Source organism: Cucumis melo, chromosome 8 (genome assembly GCF_025177605.1).
Source record: "Cucumis melo cultivar AY chromosome 8, USDA_Cmelo_AY_1.0, whole genome shotgun sequence".
Classification (NCBI taxonomy): Eukaryota; Viridiplantae; Streptophyta; class Magnoliopsida; order Cucurbitales; family Cucurbitaceae; genus Cucumis; species Cucumis melo.
Window position 1 is genome coordinate 31,103,783 of NC_066864.1, and position 25,019 is coordinate 31,128,801.

Consider the following 25,019-nt stretch of genomic DNA (forward strand, 5'->3'; position numbering starts at 1 on the left):
TGCCACAAATACTAAAGAGACGATACAAGTCGCATTTATTTCATTTGTCAAATGAAATAAAATTTTCAAGTCAACTAGTTGGTAGAAATCGTTAGAATTATTTATATATATATTAATTACAAAAGAGTATACATGAAGTTTTGAAAGGAAATTGTCATCCATAGCAAAAAAAAATTAAAAAAATTTACAAAATATAGTAAAAAATTTTAAATAATCTGAAGAAAGTTTGATGATTTTGCTACATTTGTCAATATTCTATTTTTTAAAATGACTATTTTAATCTTAGGTCTTAATACTATTTTTTAGTCTCAATATTTTTTACTTTTTTTACTTTTAAAATTTCATATTGTCTGCTTACTTTTAAAGATTCTTTTACTCTCGATCTTAATTCACTATGGTAATTGAATATCCCTAAATTGACCATCCTCGTGCTTTAAAAATGCAAATGAAAGGACAAAGATGGTCACATTTTCAAAATATAAAGACCAAACAAACATTTTCACAATACTTGATCACTATGATTGTTAGAGGTGAACATAATAGATAGAAAAATTGAGTCGATCGATCAAAACCAACAAATTTGATCGATCAAAATTGAGGACGGATTCAATCGATGTTAGTTAGGGAAAAATTAAAACCAACAACATTTTAATTTTTTTTTCAAAGACTTAAACTGACTTAAACCACTGATTGATCATAAAATGGTGATTTGTCTCTATAGTAAGGGTCGATTTAAACATTTATTAAAGTTGTCGTGGTGACAGTTTTGTCAAAAAACCTACTTCAACGAACCAATCCTCACCCCTAATGATTATGTGTTCGAATCACCATATTTCAAAACTAGTTATCTTGTTTTCATTTTTTTTTTTATAATTATATCATATAGGAATTCAGGAATAATAGCGAAGTACAAAACAACGTTTTAGAAAAATTGCAAATATAATAAAGAATTTTTATTTCGCATACCATTTACAACTATTTCTTTTGAGTGCATTTTCTTTCCCTTGAATCACAGGGAGTGGTGGGTTTTGCCGTTTAGTTTTAGGGCATTGGTGGATCATCGCCCCGTAGCTGCCAAATGCTTCCCGCGTAAATGAAATGCCAATTATCTATAATCCAATTGCGTGTTGTTTCTTGAGCCGACTATGAATGCGAACCCTAGCTTAGCAATGGCATAAAATTCATATTCTTAATACTATCCATTTTGTTGCCTCGATTCAGGAAGATATAGTTTCTTCAACTCGCTCATACTCTGAAAACGGGACTGAGAAATAATGGGTAGAATTGCCGTAGCCGCCATCGTCACTTTGTGGGTGGTTCCGATCTCCATCCTCGTCAACCGCATTGTTCCTGATTCTTATATGGTAAGTATTTTCGTCAATTTCATTTCGAATTTTTAAAATTTGGACTTTGTTTATTCTTGCAATTTCGTACTAAAATCAATTGAAAAACTTACAATATTGATCCCCATTGATGTTTAAGGACGAGATATTTCATGTGCCTCAAGCTCAGAAATACTGCAATGGGAACTTCAGAAGTTGGGATCCCATGATTACTACTCCTCCTGGATTGTACGTTCGTAATTTTATTCTTTGATTGTTTAAACTAAAAGTTTGGCTCTGATTCTGGATTATGAGGCTATCGATCTATTCATTTATTTGTCAGGAAAAATGTCGTAGCTGCCCCCAATATCCTGGAACATTGAAATTTTTGATTGTTGTTTGCTTAATTTTGAATAACTCAATTGTCCTTGCCAGAAACTAACAAATAACAAATAAGAAATATTGGTCTACTATCAAGGTAGCATCACTTGGGTCTTTTGACAGGAACTTTGTGGTAATGATAGTATGCGTTTTCACAAAATTTTTAATACAAGGAATCTCAAAATTTTCTGCAGGTACTATCTTTCACTTGCACATGTTGCTTCTTTGTACCCCGGCATTGTTTTTACTCGAGTAGCACCATCGTTTTCTGCTGCCTGTTCCATTCAGATTCTTCGTTCTATCAATGGGATTTTGGCAGTTTTGTGCAGTGTACTTGTATATGAGATAATCTCCCATCTAAGGCCAAATCTTGATGATAAAAGGGCAATGATTTATGCTGTGATTTTAGCACTTTATCCACTCCATTGGTTCTTCACTTTTCTGTATTACACTGATGTTGCATCACTTACAGCCGTCCTTGCTATGTACTTAGCATGCTTGAAGAAGAATTACTGGTTGAGTGCATTGGTGAGGAGCTTTCTAATACTTTTCCATGATAAGTTCTTAAGTTTGTTGCACATTCATTATTCATTATCTTGCGGTATGAAATTGATTCAGTGCAAACAAAGTCAGAGGAACAAATGTTATATGAATGTATGTACATAGGTTTCATGTATGTATAGTTGGATGAAATAATTCCTCTCTTTGATTTATGATTCCTTGGGTGGTTTCTAGAATCATGGTGATGTGAGTTTCTTGTGTTGATGAGGACCCTTGTTTTGCAGGTGACAGTAGTCAAGAGAGCACCTGTTGTAGTAGGAGTAGAGAGGAGTTTATTGTGATTTGTTGTAACCCATTAATGGAACTTTGCTATTTTTATGTTGGAATTTCTCCGTTTGATTCTGCCGTCTTTTACTCTTCTGATAACTTAGTTTCATACAGTTTGGTATCTTTGCAGTTTTCATTCGACAAACAAATGTTATATGGATGCTTTTTGTAGCATGCTCTGGGGTTATTGATACAACTCTGACTTTCCACGATGATAATATACAAATGCATGAGAATGATGTAGTGGTGGAGGAAAGTAGTTCACTGATCGCTAAAGGCAGTTTAACTTCTAAAGCAAACTTGCGAAAGAGAAAGTTTAGTCGTACAAAGGATGTGGGTAAACAAGTTCCACAGTTCACAAGATTCTCATCAATAAACCAGAAACTAGGTATTATTTCACAGTTTTTAATCTGTTTCCATTAAAATTTTGAGTTTAAAACTGTTTTATGTATGGTTCATTTGCAGAAACGGTTGTCTGAAGTTTTGTTGCTACAAACGTGTATTTTAAGCAGTAACTCACCTCATTTTTTCTTTTCTTTGCCTCTCCAAGTTTCTGTAGTTTTGTTGATCATTCCTGCGCTTCTGTTTGCAATTCTGTTACAGGTTTACTGGATGAGATTAGGGCCATGATTTTGACCATGTGGCGTATGAGATTTAAGCTCTTGGTTTCATTTTTCCCCTTTGTGATTGTGCTTATAGCCTTTGTCGCTTTTGTTTGTTGGAATGGAAGTATAGTTCTTGGTAATTATCATCTGACATCCTCAATTTTGTTTGCATCAAGTGGCCTTTATCTAAATAGTTTATTTATTGATATTTTACTATAATTTCTATCAGAGGAAAAAAACTTATTGTTATTACTATCTCAAATTGCAGGTGCGAAGGAAGAACATGCAGTCTCTCTGCATTTTGCACAGATAATGTATTTTGGTCTTTTTTCTGCTCTACTTATGGCTCCAATGCACTGTAATCTAAGTCAAGTCATAGATTTATTTCACTCATTCTGGAAAGGCAGACCTCTTAGCTTTTTTCTAGTTTTCATTGCTCTTCTTGCCGGCTTCATCTCTGTCCAATATTTCAGGTCAGTTTGGGTTCAGAGAAACATAGTATTGGAGGGATTATATTTCTCATACTGCATGATACAATCTCTGAGATCATTCAGCCAAAGACTATGATAGAACCCGATCTGATAGAATAGTAATTCTGATTTTATTGATGAATATTGTAATGAATACAACGTGATTGAATTGAGCAAATCTCAATTCTATATCTAGGGCACACTTGTTCTTCTATCTCTCAAGAAGTAACAAGCCAAATATGTTCTTCACTCAAAACTTAACTACCCTTCCCGCCAAGTAAATTCCTATTTATACAATCTCACACTGACTTACTAACAAACAGTTTACAGCATATTACAGCTAGGCTTATTCACACGTGTGACTTTCCTTTGTTTAACATTACTCCCCCTTTCCAAATTCACCTAGTCCTCAAGGTGAAGGTCCGGATATAGCTGTTGCATTTCTTCATAATTCTCCCAAGTTGCTTCATGCCTCAGCAATCCTTCCCAACACAGCAGTACCTCCCAACTTCCCGTTTTATTCTTCTGATAACCAAGAATTTCTACGGGCTTTGCCTTCCATTCATAGTTCTCATTTAAGTATTGAATCGTAGGTTGTACATTGAAAGACAGGATGGATAGAAGTGCTATCAGGCAGCTCCAGTTTCTAAGCGACTGGACCGATCCTTTCAATGATCTTATAAGGCCCGAAAAACTTAGGTGAGATCTTCTCATTTCTTTTCCTCCTCGAAGATAGTTGTCTGTACGGCCTAATCTTCAAAAATACCAAATCCCCGACTTGATATTCTACATCTCTTCTCTTTTGATCAGCATATTTCTTCATTTTATCTTGTGCCAGACCCAAATGTTCTCGCAGAGCTCCTAAGACCACATCTCTTTCCTTTAGTTATTCATCCAACGTTGAGTTTGTTGTTTCACCATTGCCATAACAAATGAAAGAGGGTGGCTGACGGCCATATACAGCCTCAAAAGGCATTGTTTCCAAAGCTCTTTGATAAGTGGTATTATACCGATACTCAGCCCATGGTAACCACTTCACCCACTCCTTCGGCCTCTCACTACAAAAGCGTTTTAGGTAATTCTCCACTCCCCTGTCCACCACTTCCGTTTGCCCAACTGACTGAGGGTGATAAGCCGAACTTCTATTCAATTTCGTACCAGCCAATCTGAACATTTCTTTCCAAAAATTATTGAGGAACACATTGTCTCTATCTGAGACAATGGAGGTAGGGAAACCGTGAAGCCTCACAATTTCTTTCACAAACAATTCTGCCACGGTTTTAGCTGTATCCGGATGTTTTGGTGATAGGAAATGCCCATACTTATGCAAGCGGTCCACCACTACAAATATCACCTCAAAACCACCTGCTTTTGGCAATCCATCTACGAAATCCATTGATATATCACTTCAAATTTGCTGAGAAATTTCCAAGGGTAACAATAAACCAGCAGGGGAAAGAGCTAATGTCTTATTAGGCTGACATACCATGCCTCAGAATATTTTTTAACATCAGCCTTCATCCCTTCCTAGTAAAGCTCTCTAGCCACTCTTTTATATGTTCTTAAAAATCCAGAATGACCCCCAAAAGCTGAATCATGATAAGTATGGAGAATAGCTGGACTTAAAGTAGATGTTTTTGAAATTACCAGCCGGTTCTTGTACCTCAGTGCACCATTCTGAATAGAAAATTTGCCTTCAACATGTTCACTCAGCCCACTCATTTCTGCCATTATCTTTTGGAGTTTTGCATCTTTTTCCACTTCCTCTTTAATGGTGTTCAAATCAATGATAATTGGGGCTGATAAACTGCACAACTGCACAGTTGGTGGCATCCTTGAGAGGGCATCTGCTGCTTTATTTTCCAGTAAGAACTTCAAAGACCTTTGATCAGTCTTAACAATGAACGTTGTTCCCAACAAGGCCTCCATCTTTGAACAACAGAAACAACAGCCAATAACTCCCTTTCGTACATTGGTTTCCCTCTGTCTCTCATAGCCATTGTACAACTGTAATAGGCTACTGGTTGCTTGGCTTGGATTAGTACAGCCCCTATTCCATAACCTAATGCATCCGTTTCAATTTCAAATGGCTGGTCAAAATTCGGCAGTGCTAGAACTGGAAGAGACTTCATTGCTTTTTTCAGCTTCTCAAATGCTTCTTCAGCTTCCTCACTCCACTTAAATCTTCCCTTCTTAAGCAGTTGAGTTAGAGGAGCAGCTATAGGCCCATATTGGTGCGCAAACCTTCGATAATATCCTGTTAACCCAAGGAACCACGTATCTCCCTCACATTAGTTGGTTTAGGCCATTCAGCAATAGAACTAATTTTTTTTGGATCCACCTTGACTCCATTTCTATATATAATATGCCCTAAATACTCCACCCGTGACTTGGCAAAACTGCATTTCTTTTTATTAGCATACAATTCATGTTTCCTGAGGGCTGTTAAGACTTCTTCCATGTGTTTCAAATGCTCTTCATTACTCTTGCTGTAAATCAAGATGTCATCAAAGAAGACCAAAACAAACTTTCTCAAGTGCGGTTTGAAAATTGCATTCATTAAAGATTGAAAGGTGGACGGAGCATTTGTTAACCCAAAGGGCATAACTAGGAACTCATAATGTCCTTCGTGGGTTCTAAAAGCAGTCTTTTCTATTTCTTCTTCAGCCATTCGAATTTGGTGATAGCCGGCCTTCAAGTCAATTTTGGAAAATAAGAAGCTCCACTCAATTCATCAAACAATTCCTCAAAAACCGGTGTAGGAAACTTGTCAGAGATGGTAGCATTATTCAATGCCTTATAATCCAAGCAAAACCTTCAGCTGCCATCTTTTTTATTATCAAGGAGCACTGAATTGGAATAAGGGCTAATGCTCGGCCTTATAACCCCTGAAGCGAGCATTTCCCCCACTAACTTTTCCATTTCTTCCTTTTGATGATAAGCATATCGGTAGGGCCTTACATTTATAGGACTAGTATCCTTCTTTAAATGTATATGATGCTCAATGCTCCTTCTTGGAGGAAGCTTTTCAAGCCACTCAAAAACGTCCGCATAATTCTCTAGCACTACTAACACTGACCCTTTTGTATTACGGTCTTCATCAACTTCATAGGATTCAGTTTTGCTTAATCCTCCAAATTCTACTGCTCCACCTTCTACCAGAAACCCTTGATCATGCTCTCCCGATGTCTTGATCATGTTCTTCAAACTCACCCGTGATTTAGCGAGACATGGGTCTCTCTTGATACAAATCTGCTTATCATGACAAGAGAATGTCAATGTTAAGTTCTTCCAATCAACTACTGTCACTCCCAACGAATATAGCTATTGCATTCCCAAAATAATGTCTACTCCTCCCAGTTCCAGAGGCAAAAAAATTTTCTTTCACAATCCACACGTTCATTTGTACTTCTAATGCTTCACATATTCCTTTCCCTTGAATGGCTGTTCCAGAACCCAAGATCACACCATAATGAGGAGTTTCTTTGATTGATAATTGCAGCTGTTTCACTAACTTCTCAAAAATAAAGTTATGAGTAGCCCTGCAATCTATCAATATCACCACATCTTCATTTTGCAGCTTCCTTCTCACCTTCATGGTCCCTGGATCATTCAATCCTACCATGAAATTTATGGATAACTCCACACATGTTGCACTATCTTCTCTAATTTCCACCATATGCAATTCCTTCCTCTCTACTTCATCATCTTCAATTATTTCAAACTATTCGTTTTCATTTTTCACAACAAACATTCTTAATTCTCGTTGTTCCTTCATTTTAAACTTATGATCAATAGAGTACTTTTCATTGAATTTAAAGCACAATCCCTTTTCTTTCTTGGTTGGAACTCAGCATCGGGCAAACGTTTCATTTGTCCCTCCTTGTGAACTTCTCTAGCATTAGAACTCCTCAGTGTGATTGTTCTCATTGAAAATGTAGTATTTCCTTTGTTTTCACTTGTGGAATAGTTTGCATTAGATTTCGCACTCCCTGAGGGTTGCTGTGGGTATTTCCTGCCAGCATACCCATTCAAATTTGCCTCTCTTCTAATGATTTCCCTATTCTCAACCAAATGAGCTACTTGCATCATTTTTGCTAAGCCTTTTGGTTGACAGAATTCTACCGTAGCTTTTATCCGTGGAAGTTATCCATTCATAAAAGTTTCTTCCACTACTCTCTCCGGTAGGTTTGACAATGGAGCTATGAGTTTATCAAACAAATTTCGGTATTCTTCAACTATTGTTTCTTGTCGAATTCTAAGAAATCGACCACAAATAGATCTTTCTCTAGTAGATTGAAAACGAACTAACAGCCTTTCTTTTAGATTTGTCCAGTATAAGAACTTTTCTTTTTCTTCCAGTGATCGATACCAGTTCAATGCTAGACCATCAAAGCTAATTGTAGACACTAACATCTTCTCAGATTCAGTAAGCTTATGGATTTGGAAATACCTTTTAGCACGGAAGAGCCATGAATCAGGATCCTCGCCATTGAAGACTGACATTTCAACCTTCTTGAACTTATTTTGGTCCCTGTATTGTCGTCATTATCATCTTTCTTCTCGGTTTTGTTTGCTCCGATTTCGTGACAAGAAGATGCTTCGTTTTCCTTCGACTTCGTTGTCAATTGTTCACTCGTCATTGATCATTCCTTCGCATTTGTCTCCATGTACATCAATATCGCTTGCTGCTGTTTTTTGGTCTGCAATCACATCAGTTCCGGATTCTTTGTAATTTCGCTCAGACTTGCTTCGATTGTTGGCACCTTACTTGTTCTTTCTTAATTCTGGCGATTTCTTGATCGAAAACTCCCATTCTTTCTTCGATTCGTGTTTGCACCATCGCTGATCTTCTTCCCCAAATCTACCGCTCTGATACCAAAATGATAGAACCCAAACTGATAGAATAGTAATTCTGATTTTATTGATGAATATTGTAATGAATACAATGTGATTGAATTGAGAAAATCTCAATTCAATATCTAGGGCACTCTTGTTCTTCTATCTCTCTCTCAAGAAGTAACAAGCCAAATCTGTTCTTCACTCAAAACTTAACTACCCTTCCTGCCAAGTAAATTCCTATTTATACAATCTCACACCAACTTACTAACAGTCTACAGCATATACAGCTAGGCTTATTCACACGTGTGACTTTCCTTTGTTTCTCTGGCTGTATTGTAGTATGATAGGAGGTCTAACAGAATATCAATAATTAAATAAAAGGAATACTGGTTTTGAATGGGCGGCTTTGTTGGCTAAGCCCTGTGGTCTCCAAGTAAAACATACCCAGTGGTACCATGTTTAGAGCTTTGGATAAGCTTAATAAGAAAACCCTCTGTTGTCTTCAAAGCCTGGAGCCTTGAGGCAGCGTGAACTTCATAAAAAGTGAAAAGGAGTACTGCCTTTTGTTTTTGTTAAGGAATTGACCAACGATAAGTTATCACTTGTCAGGCATGCAATGTCTTGATTGTTCTTCAAGATTCCATTTAAACTTTTTTAGTGCCTTTTGTTTCCCTTTTCTTTTCCTTGAAAATAAACGCTGAGATCTTGTGACTAGAGTTGGTGGTGAAATTTTTCTAAACAAAATGCCAATTGCTTGCTTCATTTTCCTTTTCATTCATCACATATTATTTGGTCTGTTGCAGCATAGCTCACCTCTATCTTCTAGCTGACAATCGGCATTACCCCTTCTACCTCTGGCGTAAAGTTATCAACGTGCATTGGTCATCGAAGTACCTTCTCATTCCAGCATATATTTGTTCGTGGTTTTCCATCATCAAGATACTAGGTGAGTGGCTTATCTAGTCATCTACTAATGCCATGAAAATTGCTGATTTATGGATAGGATATTATGTACTGTTTTTGTTTGGTGTAAATTTCAGCACATTTTTATTCATTATAGCCCCAGTTTATATAGATCTCCAATTGGAGAGTTCTTTTGTAATGCAGCAATAGGTGTTGGAGTTCACTCTCCTTTATTTCGTGTATCATTGAGATTGTTTCTTATTTAAAAAAAGCCACTGATGCCAAGAAGATATTGTAAACTTCACTCATATACAAAGAAAGAACCGAAACCGAATAACACAACTGTATTGTATTTGCTCTATTGTACCAGCTTCTTTCTGCTGACTAAATTTTGCTCTGGCAGGGGAATCCCAGAGAAAAATCTGGGTAGTGGCTTATTTCTTAGCCACAGCTGCGGTTCTTGTTCCTGCTCCTTTGATCGAGTTTAGATACTTCACAACTCCATTTTACTTCTTGATGCTTCATTCTCAAATGAATGGTAGACTAAATTGGTCGTTGGTTGCACTTCTTTACATAGCTTTGAATGCCTTCACAATGTTCATGTTCCTGTTTCGTCCATTTTACTGGGAAAATGAAACTGGAAAGCAGAGGTTCATTTGGTAGATTAAATCATTCAAAATGCAAGAAGGTCAGTACTGACTTGTAGTGTTACCATTTCATAAAGAAACTGAGTTTAAACGATAGACATAATCAAGGCCTTTGTCCCTTTTCTTCCTTGGTTGAGCATTGGTGGGATTACTATTTTTCTCCTCCCTCTCTTTCTAAATTGATTGTAGATTTATTTTACAGGATTCTGTCGTGGAAATACAGTCTTAACATGTTTACTAGTAGAAATCAGTTGGTTCAGATTCAGAGTACTCATCTTCCTTTTGAATTTCTTCTTTACTTTTCGTTGTTTTTGATTAAAATATCAATTTTGGTAATGAAAAGTTATGTTTCATTTGTCTTTAGATTTGTAAATGTCAAAATTTGGACCATATATTTTCAGTAAATCTTAATTCTAATATCTACTACACTTGGTTTATTGTTGATTTTTTTGTTCCTTCTGAGAAAAAGAAATCAATGTATAAAGTTGCGTTTATAAATTTTTTAAATATGTTCACGGAAATTGTTGCTATTATTGTTTTGCCAATTTCTATAAAATTAACTTTGATAGATTAAGTTTAAGATTACAAATATTAAACTAAGATTGATTAAAAGTATGAAGTACTCAATTTGAACTCTTGATATAGGAGCTAAAATTATAAGGTCAAAACAGTATTTCAATTTTTTTTAGTTTTAGTTTTATTTTCTTTTTTCTGTTCGATTAAAATGACATTCATTTAATATGAGAAATAATTGAAGTGTATGATGAGAAATCAAACTTCTAACCTCGAATAAACAATATTAAAATTTGAAGAAAGAGTAATACATAGGTATGAGAAATTCTCTAGCAGTAAATATTTTATACCACGTCAATTTATAATTTAAAAATTACTAGGGGTCCAAAAATCAAATCGAACCGATCAATTTTGGCCCGATCTGATTTTGGGTTGGATTCCATTAGCAAATTGCCCGTACATTTTTGGATTGGATCGGGTTTGAAGGAAATCCGATATGATCCAATTTAATTACACCCCTATAAAAATAAAGTAGGATTCATGGATGAATAATATATCATTTAAGGAAGGGTATGTAAATATATGATATGGCTGAAATTGTTTTCATGCAGCAACTATGTGATTGGACCATTCAAATGGGTCACCTAAAATGCATCCACTCATCCTATATATATAATTTTGATATATATAAATTGTAGCAGTTGCTACCAAGTGAATTTTGTATTCCACTCAAGTGCTTTCTGAACGAAGGATGAAAAAGAAAATTAGTTACGAGTGACAACCATTTTGAGCCACCGTGTTCGTTCATACTCGCCGTTGTACAAAGATTGCGCGCGTTATTTCTCCCGAGAAAGAAAAAAAAAAGAAAAGAAAAACAACCTTGCGTGCGTTTCTTCTTACTTAGAAAAAAATCGCCAAGTTCAACCATGTCGATACTCAAAATACCTGATTCTTTGTGTGTATGATCATAAAATTCGTTGCCACTGCCTCAGTTAGTTAATCATACACTCTAATTGTGTATCCAATTTTCTTCTCCGATTCTAGATTATCGAGCTTTTTCGACCTTCAATGCCGATCGCTGGGTTTCGATCTCTTCTATGGTGGAGTAAATGGTCCAAGAAAGACTGGGCCATTGCAGTAATCTGTTTCGCTTTCATTTTTTTCGTGTTCTCCTTCTTCTCCGATTCTTGGTATGCTGAACACAGTGGCATCGACCACACTTTCGATCTCAATCCCGCCAACGACCCCGATATGGTTGACCTCACTTTGCTGCAAAATGCCAAAGCAAAAGGCGCTCGTAAGCTGTTCAGTTTCTCTTATGTTTCTGTTTGCATTCATTTCCATACTTAGTTTTAGGTTTCGATCTTTGCAGTATGTCTTGATGGGAGTTTGCCCGGTTACCATTTTCAGAAAGGCTTCGGGTCTGGTTCTGGCAACTGGGTTCTTCACATTGAGGTTATTGTTTAATTACTTGATTTGGAGGCCGACTTTCCCTGTTTTCTTTCTAGTGTTAACTTTGAGTTTACATTTTTTGGGAGTATTAGGGTGGAGGGTGGTGTGATACAATCTCGTCCTGTTCTTGGCGTAAAATGACCCCGTTAGGTTCATCAGATTACATGGAGCGTCGTGTTCATTTCTCTGGAATTTTAAGTAGTGATGCATCACAAAATCCCGGTACATTTTGTTTATTACTGTTGCTATTTCTGTTGGCTACAGTACTCTCCATTTATCAGTTTATCTGGTCTTGTTTGATTCCATATACATTAACATTGTTTCTGACAGTACCTCGTTGAAACGTATTGATACAAAGATTTCTTATACGTGTATAGTATTGTCATACCCTTAAAAATTGATTATGTTGAAACCATAACTTTTTCCCTTAATCTTTTATAATAGACCATGATTGTTACTAGTAGCAGATCTACTCAGATATAGTAGGCAGTGGGATCTAAGTACAAAGAAGAGCTGTTTCTTTTAGTATGTCATTTCATCTTATTCCAATCTTCTTCCTTCTGTTATTTGTTATTTATTGGGGGAGATTCTTATTACCGAAATCAGTTGTGAGTCCTTAATTTGCTTTAAAAAAGAAGTTGTAAGTCCTTAATATCTGTCTCAACTCAACAGTATGAGTGGGTGCTCTTATTAATGCATTTGATGTAAATCCAGATTTCTTTTATTTGCTCTCCAGATAGAGTAACTCAAAAGAATGACGTTGTTTATAAGCTTGCATTTCATTTCAGGGACAAAAGTTTGAATTTGATTCAGTTCCTATAATTGGCCATTGTTTGAAATACTTGCATGGTTGCTTTTTTTTGTCTTCCTTCTCTAAGATGGACTTGAATTTTATCGAGAGCTCTTATTTTTATTTTTTTAGTGAGAAACATGGTCATAACTTTCAACTTTCATTTGAAGAGGTTCAAACTAGGCTTAAACAGCCTAAGGGACAAATGGTCAAGACGCCACTTTCCACAAAAAGAGCTTGTTTTGAGCATGCCAATTAGAGGCTCTAAACTGTAGACGTTCTCAAAACAATCTAAAAAGTTAACATATCTGAAAGTATTATAGAATTTCTTTCTCTCCAAAGAAGCCACACACACCCAAACACGCAGCACACACAGAGCCTTAAGACATTTTTATTTTTATTTTGAGATTAGTTGCTTCTAATGATGAAAATGGTATACATTGTATGTGTGACAATCTCTGGTTAGCACTTGGTCTTTGATTACATAGTCCTAATTTTTAGTTTGGTTCAAGCACTCTTCAGATTTCTATAATTGGAACAAAATCAAGATACGTTACTGTGATGGAGCATCGTTTGCAGGCCATCCTGTGGGTGAAACAAAGGTACAACATATTCAAGTACGGTACCTGGTCATTTCTTTTATTAAGCATACAAAATTTGCAATGGTCTAAAGTTGCCCTAATAAGTTGTAGTTTCTTCGATTCATTAAAAATATATCTAAATAGCAAGGTCAGGAGCCAAAATTTGTTCATTTCTAAATACTACAACCAGTTTTCTATAGGTCTCCTGTGTTTCTCTCAATCATATGGCCTCTTATCTTTTTGAAACTTCAACCTGGTAATTTTATTGTGTGGATTCAATAACTATATTTATGTTTGTCCTTGCAATAGAATGGAAGTATACTTCATTTCAGAGGCCAGCTCATCTGGGAAGCTCTTATGGATGAACTCTTATCTGTTGGCTTGTCCAAGGCAAGACAGGTGGGCATGTGGTAATGAAGGTCATGAATCTTCTTCTGAGATCTACATCCAGAATCATTTAGTTAATGAGATATTTTCTCCACATCTTAAATTGTGCCCTTTGTGTTCAACTTCTATCCGCTCCAGGCTCTTCTTTCAGGGTGCTCTGCTGGGGGCTTGGCTACCCTTATTCATTGTGATGACTTCAGAGAGCTTTTACCGAAGGATGCAACTGTCAAGTGTCTAGCCGATGCTGGATTTTTCCTTGATGAGTATGATTTCCATTTGCTGAACCTACTATTCTGCACATAAATAATCTTGTATTCTTCTAATATATTCAGCACTAGTCTTTAGGAACACATTTTCCAGTCTGATACAAACTACTTTTGGGGTCATATGAGCATCTTCTCTTTAATGTGCTATGTTGGGAGAAACACACCTTTTTAGAATGTCTGGGAGTATTTCTTGATATTTAATTGTTATAGGACAAAACCCGAGATGATTCTTCTGTGATGCTTAGGGGCTAGCTCAATTTTGAAACTACTGTTTCTTTCTATGTCATTGCTTTTATTGAAAAAGGTTGTCCCAATTGGGATCTATTTTCTCTCCTCCATTTCAGGAAAGATGTTTCGGGAAATCATACAATGAGATCTTTCTATCACCATGTTTTCAACCTTCAGGTTGTACTCTGCTCCTCATTTGTTCTGATTTATACATTTAGTGATTGGATGGTACAGAACCTTGTTTTCTTTGGAAAGAACCTTGTAGATTTATTTGGGGTACTTTTATTTTATTGTTTATAGACAACGGGTGAGTTTTTTTCCCCCCTGAATTTTTTCTCAAGTCTTCAAGTAAGGTACCTAAATGGTAAGAGGCAGAAGGTATACGAGCGGTCTGTCTAATAACAGTTGCAGTTGGTACCTAGTATCTAATACTAATTAAATCCAAAGAGAACTATCAACAAACCAACCAAGATAAAGGAGAACTACATCAGCATATACTGGGGGCCATATCACATGACCAGTCAGATCCATAGCTTAATCCTGCTGTTTTTTAGCTTGGTTAGGATGACAGCATGCATATAATCTCTATTAGTTAGAGTTAGCTACAAACCTGCAACCTCCAATACAAGGTAAATTGGTGTCTCTGAATTTACTGGAGTCGTAGCAATTTGTTTAATATGATAGGCTAATAATGCGAGATACACAATTGAGTTTCTCTTTTAAAGATTTACTTGGTTGATATTTGCTTTTATAGAAGTAGTGTTTGTTTGAAAGTTCAGTTATTATTTTAAGGATATGACGAAGAACATACTGAAATTTAAATACATATAATTTTTACTTGGTAAATTCTGAATTTGATCAATAGAATTTTATTTCTTATTACTGATTAGTTTCCTCAAACATCCATTGGATATCGTTAAGTTTGCGTAATTCACATCTTTGTCGTTTATACCTGCATGACCTCTTGTCTAACTTGAAGCATATGTCATCTAGAAATTTAACTAACTTAATTATTTTTATTTCATTGTTTGAACTTTTGATGTTTACATCGTCTTTGCTATTCATATTATGGTAATGGTAATACTCGTTGACTGGTGTCGTGATCATATAACAATCTTTTGTAAATATCATTTGACTTCTGAAAATAGTCCATGATTATGATGAAACAGTTCATGCGTTGCTTATGTTTATGAGTTATTATCATAGAAAGAAATCAATAGCTTATGTTCATGGCTCACTTTGCCACGCAGCCATTAATGTTCTTTACCACTCCGTAGAGAACAATAATATTTCAAATGATGAAACCAAAAAGCACCATATGGAAATCTAGAAGTACTGAGAATTAGAATATAGAAAATGGAGAAAGGGTACTCTCTTCCAATCTTCAATGAGAAGATAAAAGGGAATGTGGATTAAACATTGGTTGATATCATTAATTAAATTGTTAATCCTAAAGATTTATAATTTTTAAGCTTAAATTTGTTAAGTTAATTATAAATTTAGTTAAGTGTGATTGCCCTCTCTCGTAGGTAAACGTATCTAGACACATAGATCATGTAAATGCATAATACTCTTAAGTTAAAAAAAGTTACCTTGTGTGATATTTAGGCATGTATTATAATATTTATAGTACGAAGTTCAACGGTGAAATAAAATGATTGATTTTCATGCTCGAACACATTAGCTGAATCAAATACATCAAATTAATATTATTCAGTAGATAACTGGTTTAGAAACTTAATCATATAGTAAAATTCATCTCATTTAGGAGCATGATATAAGAACTTAATTATAAAAAAAATAACTGAATAGATTCAGATTTATAATTAAAAGAATCCAGCTTGCTTATTATCTTTTATTTATCTCAAATGGAAGTTTGTTAGTCACAGGAATATATAAAAAAATATAACTATTGAAAGTAGAGATGTAGAACAAACACAAATTTAAATGGAAACTCTAGTACAGGGAGAAAAACCACGATGCCGATATTTCTTATTGTTTCCTTATGATAATAAAGGTACAAAGGGGAAAATATTCGTGGGCAACACCAGCCTAATTAAAATAACTGGGTCTATTATTTTTAAATACTTCAGAATTTTGTTAACTGCCTCCATTTGCATCTCACAGTCTTGTGTCCCTTGGGGAGTGTGCAGAGATCTCAGGTCTTGTTCTTTTCCAAGGCTCTCATTTCTTCCATGATAGCAGTCTTCCACTTAGGGCATTCTAAGGCAAGGTGGATATTCTTGGGTATCGTAGTAGAGTCAAGATTGACAGTGAAGGCTCTGAACTGGGTGGGAGGTTCTCTTACGAAACATAGTTAGAAACGGGATTCTTTGTACAAGACCTGGTACCTTTCCTCAACGCAATAGGAAGATCCAGAGAAGGATCATACTTACTTGATGTTTCCTAAATGATCTTGCTAGGTTTCGTTTTCAGTAGATTCTGCAACAACCTCATTCTCATCAACTCTGACCTCTCTATCTGTAATGACCTCATCAACACTACCCTTCTCAACCATATCTTCAGGGACAGTTGTTTCAAACCGTTATTTGCAAACTTGTCATTCCCACCCACCTTAGTGTCGGTATGTGCGTTAGTGGAATTCATCTCGAGACTGTCATTCTCACTCATTATGTTATTATGAAACCACCAATTCACCCAAAAGCTTAAGCTTGTGGTTGAAGGAAAATTAATTATATATCACCAACAGTTATTAATATGTGAATCAATGGAATCAATCATACCTTGATCTCACAAAGGTTCATAATTCTGGACTTGAACCGATTGAACAATAGAAGACCCCTAGATAGGATACAGGAAGACATTTGGTTGATGAGATGAGATGGGCTGCAATGAGAACAACATCGTCTCCTAGATAGGAAGGAAGGGAAGTAGACAACATAAGTGAACGGGAAACTTCCAAAAGGTGACGGCTCTTTCTCTCAGCAACCCCATTTTGTTGAGGGGTGTAAGCACAAGAACTCTGGTGGACAACTCCCTTAGAGGACAAAAACTCGTTAAGGGTGTGGTTTTGAAACTTGCGATCATTATCACTATATAGGATTGCAATCTTTACATTGAATTGCGTTTTTATGATGTGATAAAAGTTTCGAAATGTGGATGTGACTTCAGATTTGTCTGAGATGAGGAAAACCCAAGTGAGGCAGGTATGGTCATCAATGAAGGTAACAACCCATCGTTTGCCATAGGAGGTAGTGACCTTGGACGGTCCCCAAACATCACTCTGAACAAGAGTGAAAGGTTGTGTTGGCTTATATGGTTGTGAGTGAAAGGAGACTCGATGCTGTTTAGCCCGAGTACATCATAAAACATGGTAGAAATATTAACTTTAGAAAAAAAGATGAGGAAATAAGTATTTCATATATTGACAGTTGGGGGATAAGTCTCAGTCCATCAACTAAAAGGAATGAACGGAAAAAGCAGGATGTTGTGAACAACTTATCTTTCCATTGACTTTCGGACCATACTCGCTTAAGAAGTTTTCTCTTACCTTTTTAAACCTACAAAAAGAGAGAGCCTATGATTTCAACTAAGTGAGACCAATGACTTAGACTCATGGAAAGAGATCCTTGTCCTACTTATGACATCCAACAATAGGCAATACTGAAAAGAGAATGAGAACTGCTCCTGAAAACAATAAGAAACCATAAGATTTTTGAAAGAGAGGCCAGGACTAAAAGTTCTTTGAATTGCTTTAAGAACTAAAAAGATAACTTATTCTTAGCCGTAGGCAATGTCATCATCAAGCAAGTAGAGTCCCCTATTGTGTCGAGCAGGGCCAATCATATTCTCTGAGCTCAAGTCCTGAAACGGAACAAAATCAGGTAAGGATATCCTTTTTCAGTTTAATTCACAAGTAAGCTTGCTTTTAGACAGTAGATTATAGGAAATTTGGGGCACATGCAACACATTATGTAAAATCAATCCTTCAAAAGTAAAAATCAGTCCCTTCTTGGCAATGGGAGCCAAGGAACCATCTACTATCCATATCTTCTCATTACCAGCGCACAAAATATAGGACACAAAATGTTTTGAGGATCCTGTCAAATGATCAGTGGTGCCAGAGTCCAGAATTTAGTGATTCTTCCCATCAACACTAATAAGACTGAAGGACTGAGGTATACTTGACTGGGTAATAGCTTCTAGTGTAATCGAACCGGGATCCCCTGGTAGCTGAGAAGGACTAGTAGACTCACTCACATAAGCTCGCCCTGTGTTACACTTGTCGTTGAAAGGGTGTTTTTTTACCTCCTGGGGGACAACCATGCAATTTCCAGCACTGCTCCTTGGTATGCCACTGTTTCTTGTAGTGTTCATAGGCAGGGATTGGTTTTCCACTGTGCTTCTCACTGTCATGACTAGGGGACCTCGCACTGAAGGCAACAGAATCAATAGCGGGGTTTGTCAAGCTACTCATAGCCCTGGTATGATCTTTCCTCAAGGCGAACCTTAGAACAAAACTCTATCAGGGAGGGTATAGATCTTTGGCTCAGTATACGTCCACGAACAATATCGAACTTAGGGTTGAGACCTACTAAAAAAACATATATCCTATTAACCTCCTCGATCCTAGAATATTGCATGCCATCACTGTGACAATTCCAGACAATTTCTCTGCATAGGTCCATTTCCTACCAGATAAGGGAAAACCTGTTAAAGAAGGATGTCGCATCCATTGTCTCCTGTCTGCATTCATGGACTTGTTTTTGTAGAGTGTATAAATGAGAAGCATTTTGATCCTTGGAATACAATTGTTGAGTCGTATCCCAAATGTCCTAAGCGGTTGCAGCATACACTAAGAGCTTGTCGATCTGTGGTTCCATATTGTCAATCAATGTGGACCGAATAAGAGAGTCCTACCCTTTCCAGTATCGTTCCTGAGGGTCTCCAGGACTCGGTGTCTCCCCTGTTAAGAAACCAAACTTGTGGCGCCTTTCAAGGATCATTTTAATAGACTAGGACTACGAAAAATAGTTTTGACCATTCAATTTCTCCCCTAGAAAACATCCTTTAGATTGTGCCACTGGATTAGACACATAAGAAGAGGACAAAGCAGGGAGCGAGGTTACTAGGTTTTCACAATACACCGGTGAGGTCGAACAGTTTTTGGACGGAGCCCTTAGCGTTGCCTCACCTTCTTCTATTTGTTGTTGTAGCATGTTCGGCTGATGTTGAGCAATACTGGGAGACGGACCCTGCTCATAGGCCTTTGACTACACCGAGGACTCACCTACCTCAAAGGTCAAATGGGCTGGATTTTCCAACCTCAAGGTAGCCACTATGATTTATGGCTAACCCAGTAGGAGGCACTGCAATCACACCAGCATGTGGCAATGCATACAGTGAAGTGTAGGCGCGGTGATATAGGAAGGCTAAGGGTTAATTGAGTAATTAGGTAATATTCTAGGTTAATTCCCTTTTTACCCCCAATAGTAATAGAACTTTATAAATAGGAGTTTTCTCCCCTTGTATGAAACATATTATTCATTCTAATAAAAGATCCACAATCTTGGTTCTTGGAGGATTTCTCTTTGAGGTTACTTAGGCTACATCAATTTGGTATCAGAGCTTAATGATGTAAGAATGTTAAGGTTAATTGGGTAATTAGGTAATATTCTAGGTTAATTACCTAATTACCCAATTAACACTTAGCCTTCTTACATCACGCGGGCGACAGTGCATGAGGGCCAGGCGGCGCATATGAGGGAATCCGGACTGCCGGCGCATGAGGGACCTGTGCGGCTGAAGGCTGCTGGTTGCCGGACGGTTGCAGCTGGGCAAGAAGGCTGGCCAGTGGGTTTTGAAGATTCCGGAACCACTCATCCACGACAGTGCTGATCCGGGCATCAATTGCGGCAGTGACGACTACACTGATGTCGACAGTTGTCCCTTTTGCTAGGGTTCCATTGAGTGTTTGATTGTCTAGGGATATCCTTCTCTGATACCATATTGAAAGTAGAGATGTAGAACAAACACAAATTCATGTGGAAACCCTAGTACAGGGAGAAAAATCACGATATTGATATTTCTTATTATTTTCTTATGATAATAAAGGTACAAAGGAGAAAATATTTATAGGCAACACAAGCCTAATTAAAATAATAAAGAATTGAGGCAAAGTAAATCTCAACTACCCTTGGACTTTCAACATGAGCCAAGCCCACTATTTCTAACAATAAGCTACAAATACACTTGGAAATATTGTTTCAAAATTAAGATATTTAAAAGGAATGAAGGACTACTTTTCGTAATCTCCTGTCTTAGATCATAGGTTGTTGATCTAACATGAATATGCATTTATTCTCTACTCAAATAAATAATAAATTTGAAGAAACTCTGCATACTTGTGATGTTTGACTCTTTGTCTGTAATTGTGACTTCAGAGGACTGGTAAAAGTTTACCCAAGGATTGTACAGCTACAGACGAGCCATCTAAGGTAGGATTATCCTTTTCCTGTGTGTGAAACCTTTTATGGGATCACAAAATTCTCAACTAATCATGGTTCACTGTTAGACCATCGGATTTAAGTTACCAGATACAAGATTATTGTCTATTGATTCTAGTAGTAATGAAATTGAAGTTTTGATTTCTTAATATATAATTTTAGCCTCCAGCCACAATCATTTGTTTTGAGTTGGAATGACAGTGTCTCTTTCCTCAAGAAATTATCAAACATATAAGCACCCCGTTGTTTATTGTCAACCCAGCTTATGATTTTTGGCAGGTAATTGTTTCTTACAATGCCCATCTCAACTCTATATTTAATTTTGCTGTATATAATTTCTGATACCAATTGCCTAACTATTAGATACAAAATGTCTTGGTGCCAAACACATTAGCTCGTACTGGCTCTTGGCAGAAATGTAGGCTTAATATTCATAAATGTGATCATGCTGAGCTTGGAATTCTTCAAGGTATATGTACATATTTTTCATCCCTACAAGTCTGTTGCTCTATGTTTTGGTATCCCCTTCAAGTAATAAGTAGAATTTCAGTAATCTTTGATAACAAATACATTTTTGTGCTACCATGTCCTGATATGGAATCATTGTGTAAATAAGAGTTGGTCTGAAACTTGTATTTAGAAACCTCCATAGGTTGGCGTAGGGGGTCAACAAGGGACATATATAAATAATAAAAGAAAAGGAGGAAATGAGTTGAAGCTGTGGTAACACCTATTGAAGATTTAATATTGAAGGTTACTTGACAACCTAATATGGTAGGGTAAGGGCTGGAAGGCAACTCACGGTAATAATGTTATGCACACAAGCTGACCAAGACACACTTCCGGATATCCAAAAAGAAAAAGAAAGAAAAGAAACTAGCATTTACATATCTATAATCACATGGAAACTATTCACAAGCTCTGAGTTATCTTCATGCATAATCCAAAAAATAAGACCTGTTAATTTAGTTTGTTTTCCATAATTCTATCTTTAGATATGATTTTCTTGTGAGGGTATAAGATGCACCCGTTGAGGAAAAACCCTTGTAAGTTTAATTATAAAATATTTATATTTTGTTGTTTCTGACTGCTCTTATTGGAAAATGTAATTCTGGCACGTATGTTCTTGATTTCCTTTTTTAATTATCTGGTGAAGCTGTGATAAAAAACAATATTGTTCTTGATCTTGTCCATTTGTATTTTTGTTTCTGCAAGGGTTCCGGAACTCTTTGCTGAAGGCACTGGATGACTTCAAGCACAACAAGGAAGGAGGACTTTTTGTAAATTCTTGCTTCGTCCATTGCCAAACATGGATGTCTGAGACATGGCACTCCCCCAATTCTCCAAGGATAAATAAGAGGGTAAGGAAAGTTCATATTTTAAAATGTAAAACTAAGGGAATTTGAAGTTTCTGTTTGCATATTAGAATTGTTCTTCTCACTATATATTTATGTTTGTGTGCTTGCTGATTCCGTTTGAATATGGTTCTTAAGCTGTCTCCATCCTTTTGTTAAATCGTTCTTTACTTCATATGCTTATCCCCTGCCCATGGACCAAACTACTAAAACTATTTTAAATGTAAGCAATCTTAGTAAAGGAATTACAGAGATTTGATCTTTTCCACAAACGTTTATTATTATCAAGAGCTCACTGATGAAATGTTTGTCGTGGCGCATATCAGAATATGTAATTTTCATAATACTACTTAACAGGTAAATCTCTCTTTCTGCATAAACTAATTGTGGTATTGCTTAAGAGCAGACTATAGCAGAGGCCGTGGGTGATTGGTACTTCAAACGGAATTCAGTGAAGCTAATTGACTGCCCTTTTCCATGCAATCCTACCTGCATTCATATGGATTTTAGCCGAGGTTAGCATATTGGAATTAGTAACTGCTTCAGCGTTCTCTGTTGCCATTCATCTGCGATGTCTTAAGGTTCTAGCGGATAGACATCTTTGTCCTTGTCCAAAAGCTGGTCTCCAGAAACAGAAACAGAGGTATTATACACGATCATTTTCTAGGAGAAGATTTTATTTTAGTTTGCTCCTAAAAGCTAAAATTAGCATAGGACTCTTGGTTTCTCTGGAGGCCTTATGCTTACTTCGTCCTTACCTTTTCTATAGATCATTGATCACTTCCGATAAGGATTTTTTTTTTTATTTGTTTTAGAATCTTTAGATTACAGGCGTCTTTTTTTATTTTTTATTTTTTTGCTTTTTCAGTTGATGGGCTTTTCCCTCCACGTTTTGTACATTATCTTAAAGTTTTGTCGCCCCACCAAATATGAATATTGTAACTTGATAACTAGACCTGTATTATCATTCTTTGTAGCCCTTGATGTTATTAGATTCTTACGTGCTCCGAGTCAGCCATAAATGTGCAAGTGGGTTTTGAATGCTGATTATTTTGAAAACGAATTTGCATCCACTATCCTTTATTTTATATTATGGCTCGGGCTTTTTTTTTCAGTCGCTTATTTCCTTTTGGTGGAATTCAAATTGGAAACCCACCTACATGATCAATATCCATCGGTGGTAAAAGTCAAAAGAGAGGTGCTGGTCCTCCTTTCCATGTATTTATGATAGTAACAGACACCATCATAGACAAGTTTCATACAAGATCTGATGTTCTCCTCCCATTCTGTCCCTGTTGAAGGGGGACGAGTCTTGTTGACAAATTGAGCTGGCGTCAACTTTCCTCTAAATATTGACTGGAATTTTCGGATCACAAACCTATTTGAACTGGATCATCTCCAGTAAAAACTGGAAATTATGATAGCTTTTTAGTGACGATCTAGTTTTCCTTAGTTCTCTCGTAGTTCAGAAGATATTGCTCTTCAAACTTTTTCATTCCCCCTCACTATGTAGGCTCATATCACTTCCAACGTCATAGAAAATAATCATGTATTCCCTTTTGAATTTAACAGTAGAACTTCAAGGCCTTGAATAGAACTGACTAAGAAGTTTCGAACTTCTCAGGAGCCTTCTCCAATATTGGATGGAATGTGTGGTGGGGTGGGGAAAAAGTGAATGGATGTTTTAAGTTTATATCCCATTTTTAATCAGCCAATCCAGCTCCAACATTATGTTCTGAGATTAAGACAGCTCAAAAGTCGCAAACTCATTTATTCTTTCACTGTTATTTAATATTCCAAAGCTAAATTCCAACCCATTGTACATTGTCTTTCTCGACAATAGAATGAGATCTTCTAGTTCGAATAGTTAGAGCTGATCAAATAAATTTGGACAACGTCAAATTTGAAAGACTACTAAAGGATTTAGAATATTTAGGATGTGACTTAGATTATCTTAATTAATCTGTAATTTTGGAATCAGATTCGTGTCCAAATTTTTGAACTTTGATATTCTATATGAGTGATTGTGAATATAGAATTTCAAGCATCTTTATAGAATTGCCTAAGCCTGGCCTACCACTCTATTCCTTCTCAATAGCATTTGGCGGGCAGCACTTACCTTTGTCTCCCTACTTTTTCAATTGCCTTACACATACATACATACTTAAATAGAATCAGATTCACTATGTCCACAGTTCAAATGCAGCCTGAATTTCAAAAACTCTTCAATATTAGTTGACTATTCCCATTGATTGTTTGTGATGTTTTTAGTTTGGAACAAGATTTGGTTTAAGGGTTCAAAATAATAGTTTTTCTAAACCATATTGGCTAAATATGATAAATAACATATATAAATATCTAGTTCAATGATGTGAGGATTGGAAATTATTTTCTTTTTTTGTTGTGCCAGATAAAGTTAAGAGGGTTTTTCTTTCCTTTCTTTCTTTCTTTTTTTTTTTTTTTTTTTTTGGGAGCAATAAAGTTAAGAGTGGTAATTGATTAGGTTTTGATCTGTATTGGTTTTTGACCCCTTTTTTAAGTAATTGTTTTAGATTAACCTATGTTTTAGTGTAGGTGTTTGATTAGTTCAGGTTTTAATATATCTTTTGCATTGACTTTGATGTCCACAATGAATTTGTGTATAATCAGGAAATTAAAAAAAAATTAATATATTTTTATTTCTTAAAAAAAAAAAAGAATAGTTTTTACGATTTTTAAAGTTATATACATTTATGGATTAGTTGAAAAAATTGTGCAACTTTTTAAAACACGATGAAATCTGAATTCAAAATAAAAGGATTTTTATATTAAAGGTGCAGCTCATAATAGGCTTCTTTTAAAATTCTTAAAATTATTTTTCTCATTTTCAAAATTCAGCTTTTAGTTAATGTTTGTTTTACACTTTCCTTTCAAACACATCTCATTTAATCAAAATTGATTTTGAATCATTAAGCATGTTTTGGGGTGCTTTTTGAATAAGAT

At 36.0% G+C, this 25,019-nt stretch overlaps 2 protein-coding genes across 7 annotated transcripts; both read left to right on the forward strand.

Annotated features, from left to right (window-relative positions):
* The first annotated feature begins 969 nt into the window (after positions 1–969).
* On the forward strand, positions 970–10,125 carry LOC103490227 (dol-P-Glc:Glc(2)Man(9)GlcNAc(2)-PP-Dol alpha-1,2-glucosyltransferase). 3 transcript variants are annotated; one of them, XM_051089274.1, is made up of 9 exons: positions 970–1,089; positions 1,222–1,364; positions 1,483–1,571; positions 1,898–2,231; positions 2,646–2,919; positions 3,135–3,272; positions 3,405–3,609; positions 9,252–9,394; positions 9,755–10,125. In XM_051089274.1, the coding sequence occupies exons 2-9, from the start codon at positions 1,275–1,277 to the stop codon at positions 10,012–10,014; spliced, it is 1,533 nt and encodes a 510-aa protein (XP_050945231.1). In that variant the 5' UTR covers positions 970–1,089; positions 1,222–1,274; the 3' UTR covers positions 10,015–10,125. The 3 variants fall into 3 exon arrangements, with proteins under 3 accessions (XP_050945231.1, XP_008447877.2, XP_008447885.2); XM_008449655.3 differs by having other exon boundaries at positions 979–1,364; XM_008449663.3 differs by having other exon boundaries at positions 979–1,364; positions 3,405–3,450.
* Positions 9,890–23,775, forward strand: LOC103490242 (pectin acetylesterase 5). 4 transcript variants are annotated; one of them, XR_007823280.1, is made up of 15 exons: positions 9,890–10,039; positions 10,201–10,265; positions 11,556–11,808; positions 11,884–11,966; positions 12,056–12,185; positions 13,276–13,355; positions 13,644–13,733; positions 13,860–13,984; positions 14,332–14,392; positions 20,620–20,673; positions 20,884–20,961; positions 21,046–21,151; positions 21,898–22,043; positions 22,444–22,680; positions 23,153–23,775. XR_007823280.1 is itself a non-coding variant. In XM_051089275.1 (14 exons), the coding sequence occupies exons 1-14, from the start codon at positions 10,030–10,032 to the stop codon at positions 22,555–22,557; spliced, it is 1,395 nt and encodes a 464-aa protein (XP_050945232.1). In that variant the 5' UTR covers positions 9,890–10,029; the 3' UTR covers positions 22,558–23,096. The 4 variants fall into 4 exon arrangements, 2 of the variants coding, with proteins under 2 accessions (XP_050945232.1, XP_050945233.1); XR_007823279.1 differs by lacking the exon at positions 23,153–23,775 and adding an exon at positions 22,906–23,096; XM_051089275.1 differs by lacking the exon at positions 23,153–23,775 and having other exon boundaries at positions 22,444–23,096.
* The last annotated feature ends 1,244 nt before the right edge of the window (positions 23,776–25,019 follow it).

Coding starts and splice junctions, on each gene's coding strand:
- LOC103490227 (XM_051089274.1), top strand. CDS start 1,275: ATGGGTAGAATTGCCGTAGCCGCCATCGTCACTTTGTGGGTGGTTCCG. Junction 1,572..1,897: donor ATTACTACTCCTCCTGGATT/GTACGTTCGTAA, acceptor AATTTTCTGCAG/GTACTATCTTTCACTTGCAC. Junction 2,232..2,645: donor ATTACTGGTTGAGTGCATTG/GTGAGGAGCTTT, acceptor AGTTTCATACAG/TTTGGTATCTTTGCAGTTTT.
- LOC103490242 (XM_051089275.1), top strand. Junction 13,734..13,859: donor GCTTGTCCAAGGCAAGACAG/GTGGGCATGTGG, acceptor TATCCGCTCCAG/GCTCTTCTTTCAGGGTGCTC. Junction 20,674..20,883: donor CTACAGACGAGCCATCTAAG/GTAGGATTATCC, acceptor TTGGAATGACAG/TGTCTCTTTCCTCAAGAAAT.